This window comes from Plasmopara halstedii, assembly GCF_900000015.1.
Source record: "Plasmopara halstedii genome assembly, contig: Scaffold_525, whole genome shotgun sequence".
NCBI classification, from domain to species: Eukaryota; Oomycota; class Peronosporomycetes; order Peronosporales; family Peronosporaceae; genus Plasmopara; species Plasmopara halstedii.
The window spans coordinates 1892991-1897382 of NW_020187445.1; the positions used below are offsets into that span (position 1 = coordinate 1892991).

At 41.3% G+C, this 4392-nt stretch overlaps 1 protein-coding gene across 1 annotated transcript; it reads left to right on the forward strand.

Annotated features, from left to right (window-relative positions):
- Positions 1–3924: 3924 nt before the first annotated feature.
- PHALS_11015 (hypothetical protein F444_10911) lies at positions 3925–4392 on the forward strand (the record flags this gene model as incomplete). The annotated part of the gene is made up of 3 exons (XM_024726538.1): positions 3925–3953; positions 4002–4106; positions 4173–4392. The coding sequence occupies 3 exons, from the start codon at positions 3925–3927 to the stop codon at positions 4390–4392; spliced, it is 354 nt and encodes a 117-aa protein (XP_024577205.1).

Sequence of the window (4392 nt, forward strand, 5' to 3'; positions counted from 1 at the left end):
TGGGAAATAGTATCCATTACCTAGCAGGATTTCACTTCTCTTGGTCGACATCGTTGGGGCAGGGTTAAGGAGTCTTGTGCGTTCCTACTGTTTAGCTGTTAACCTGTTGAGACTAGTGTGCAGTAGAACGCAAAATGTGAAGTGACTATATTATAGGTCCTTAGTTCGCAAAAACGCTTGCTACCTCTAAGCCAATCATTTCATATACTAGGCTCACTATACTAGATCCTGATTTACTTCATCCAATCAGCGACGCTATTTATGTCCGTAATCACTTAGTCCGTAATTATTTAATGTGACGTACTTGTAATAAGTATGACGTCATCCGCCTGTTCAACATGCATTCAGTGGTTTCATCCCAACACAATCAGCAGGCGACTAGCCCTGAAATAACAAATGATCGTGAACAAAAGTAAAAAAAGCTGACGTCTGAATTTTGAGCTATTTTTCTGAATAGGGATAGAAGTAGCGTACAAAGCATCTACAATGCGTTTTACAAATGGGTTTCATTAGCAAAAACACAAACCTTAGTGATGGTGTATACATTAATAAACACAGCTAATCTTGTCACTGAGGAATCAGGGCATCATCACCAAAGTTCTCTCAGTTGTAAGACGTTAGCCCTTAAGAACCTATACATTCATTTTGTCCTGTCTGTCGCTGACCGTATGTTAGCCATTTGTTGTGAGCATTTTCAACCAAACGATATAGACATCGAGGTTCGACCGGCGTCTGATACTCAATTATCATGCCCGTTCACACTCTATGCGGCCAAAAGCTGCTGCGAAGGTTAATCGATTATTAGCCTGAATGGACTTTGCCGTTAAATATAATCCTAGCGAGGGATTAAACTGCTGCGATCGTATGCAGGCACTAAGAACCATGAGAATCTCTGCACACAAGTTGGTTTACTGATAACAAATAATTTCAAACTTATTATGCGAACCACTTTTGACAACATGATACTTCAAAACATACTGGTGTTTAAGTATTACTGCTCGGTGAGATAATAATTTGTGATCCAACATGTAAGGTGGTAAGCACATCTATGTGCATATGGATACGTGACATTGTGTTTTTAAACCCTCGCAGTTTGGTACATTTGGACAGCCTGTCGCTTCCGGCAGAGTGTTGGCCGACCATAAAAAACTATATTTTTTATATTACAATTAACGTGACTGATTATCGCGACATTGTGGTAGCGAAGAAAAGGTATTTGTGGACTGCCTAAGCGAGAAGGTGCATCTGTCAGGCTGTCAACAATGCAGAAGCCGGTGAGGGTGCCATGCTGTTCATCGACAAATATTTTTGCCAGTATGACTCGCTGGAAGTCACTGTTTCTTGAAGAGATATGCGTGAAACAGCTAACTTAAGCGATCATTATTCTAGGTGCCAATTCTAAATTAATAATTGACTATTAAAAATGGAAAGTCGCCGGAAGCGCATGAAATGTATCAATATAAATATCCCTTAAATGAATTGCAAAGAAGAATCGTGCTGATCTAGAGAAGCTTTAGACGCTCGAAACGTTCGTTAAGTCAGAGAAGATTATGGTTCTGCTTGATTGAGTCAATTTACTCATTAAATTTCACGCTAATTATCGCAGTACATACCTCTGCAAGCTCACGAGATATTCAATAAATGATTTGGATATCCATCACGTAACTTCGACGATGGCTGTGGTGTTAGTGGTGGGAGAGCTTAGAAGTCAACTTGATCTGCTAATATCAAGTCAAACTCACTATAAAGCTTAATGAGTGCTTTATCTCAATGAGTATAAGCGTCGAGCAAGGTGTGTGTGACGTCATAGCTGAAAACCAAGATGTCCATAGGCAATTTCCAGATGCTAAAGGCTCAGAACATTATTTTGGATATGTCATGAAGTTATAGGTTTTATTAACGCTGTTATGCTACCTACACATTCTGTGATTGCGGTCTATGACACATAGTTGCGCCCACGTTACATTGAACACGGATTGAGCTTTACTCAAAAGACAAAAAAATCAAGCACGTGCTCTGTTCTACATTAGCTTACTGATATCCGTATCATTGCTCTACTCTTACAAGCTAGTCAGAATGCGAGTGACCCTGTTGCAGGTGAAAAATTCTTCTTCCTGTAGCTATTCGACCCTTTGTTTTAGAACAGCAACGCTGCGCTTAGAGACGTTGGGGATATTTTTTGCGATGGCGAAGCTCAGAGGCCATTTCAGATTTGATCAAATTCAGTTTTAGATGTATACTGATACCCTCGGGCAGCATGTGAGACAGCCAAGAGAGGGTTGACCCGTGCCGGTGATGCTTGATGACCAGGGGGTGGATCACTTTTAATTACTGTGTTATGTATGATAATGTGCCGAAAATCCTTTCATATTACTGTAGTGATAGTATATTCGGCTTTACACTTCGGTATGCGACCCAATATCATAAAGAGGCAATCATTGTGAACAAAAATAGAGAAATGACCACGTAGCTGACGTCTGAACTTAAAGCTATTTAAACGTTCGCACCTACAATGGCGGGCACGCACATCGAAGTCCACCAGGAGTAGTAACTTATACCATTAGGAATTCAGAAAGATGACGATTCAGGGTCTTTCGAGCGTGTCATGGCTGTCAATGGTAAGAATAGTATCACCGTGAAGTGGCTCATATATGGAAGTGAGGCATTAGGTATCATTGCGCAAAGCGTTGATTCAGCGTCAGACCACAATACGATCAGCCATGATTGCCATTGAGGCATGAGAAACGCGACGTGAAATTTACAATCGCTCGACACCGCCCAATCGTGCGTGACGAGAACGTGAAATTTGCCTGACTTCATTATGTAAAGTAATTCTTTGTATGGGTAAACTTTCCAGCCTAATTTGACGGTCCATTGTGGATCTCGAGATAATGGGATGCCAAAGGACGCATCACTTATCGATCATGAAAAATGCGAAGAATATCACATTGACTGAAGTAAAAAAAATGCTTAGATAATAAGAGAAGGTGCATCAAAAGAAGGCCGCGAACAAAGCGTTCAGCGAGACGTCTACAAGAGCACGTACACACAGATATGGTGGGCCCAACGAGGGCTCCGTCGAAGGGTGGGGAAAACTATATCTAACTTTTGCGGATGACTTTCTACGATATGTTGCGAGTTCCTTGGTCAAGAGTAAGAATGAAGTATCTGACACCTTCAAGGAATCGAAGACTCCTTACAAAAATCTATAGGGCCTCGAGTGCTTGAACTACAACAACAGGACAGAACCAGTGAACAAAACGGTGGCAGATGTGTGTCGTCGAAGCGGCATTGTTCACCAAAATTCCGTCTCATATAGCCCTCAGCAAAATGAGATGGCGGGGCGCATGACCAAGACGATAATAACGAACATGTTATCTCAATTGAATGGTGAAAATAAGCATTGAAAACAGCAGATTGGCTGATAAGTCGCTCGACGAATACACTATCTCAACATGAAGCCACTTAAGTCGATTTTTAAAACGAAGCGTTTCGGATCTATCGCGTACGTAAATTCGAATCGCGGGATTACGCTAACGTCACGATGTAAGGAGAACACAGCTCGAAACCATGAGTTTCAAATAATGTCTCGCCATCATGCTGAACATGTCAAGGATTATCGCGTGTTTGACCAGGAAAATGCTAAGCTTAAAGTAATCCGGCCATCAAAGTGATGGTGACTACGTTCCAAAAATGAAGTGGATCGACAACCATACCTGGAAACTATCGAAGAACCAGTACACAGACATCGAGAATAATGATAGTGAGAATGAGCAGAATCAAACATGGATGCACTCTTCACCTCAGTGATATCATTTTTCTTCTCTTGCTTCGCTGTTCATTACTCATTGCTTCATTGTCAACATCACATGTCCTCTTTGAATTCAGTCAGCAGCGTATTTGCCCAAAATTGAATTGATTGGCATGCTTCATGAGCTTCAATCAAATGGCAGGTTCGTCGAAGCTATACATTTAATGCAACAGAATTCAACGTGACGCAGCACCTACTGGCAACAAATTTTCGATTGGGCTTTAACTTCTGCACAAAGTAATGAAGAGAACCAAAATTTATTCAAACGACAGATTGAGACTCGACTTTCCGATGAGTGAATGATGCACTTAACCTTTGTTCATTATTCACAAGTAACATTGTGGTATTGTGATATTTTCAGAGACGAAGCTCAAGTACAAAAGGATATACCGCGAACAATCAAGTGGCTCGCTGGATCTGCAGGTGCTCCGAAGCTTAATGATACTGAACGTGCACTTCGTTTAGAACATTTAAAGCAAGTATTGCATGCTTTTTTATCGACGTACGAACGGATGAGGCACCTGTGTCACCTTCGTCTGCAGGATCTGCACCATCTCGTAGTTTTTATATGCAAGGGATGA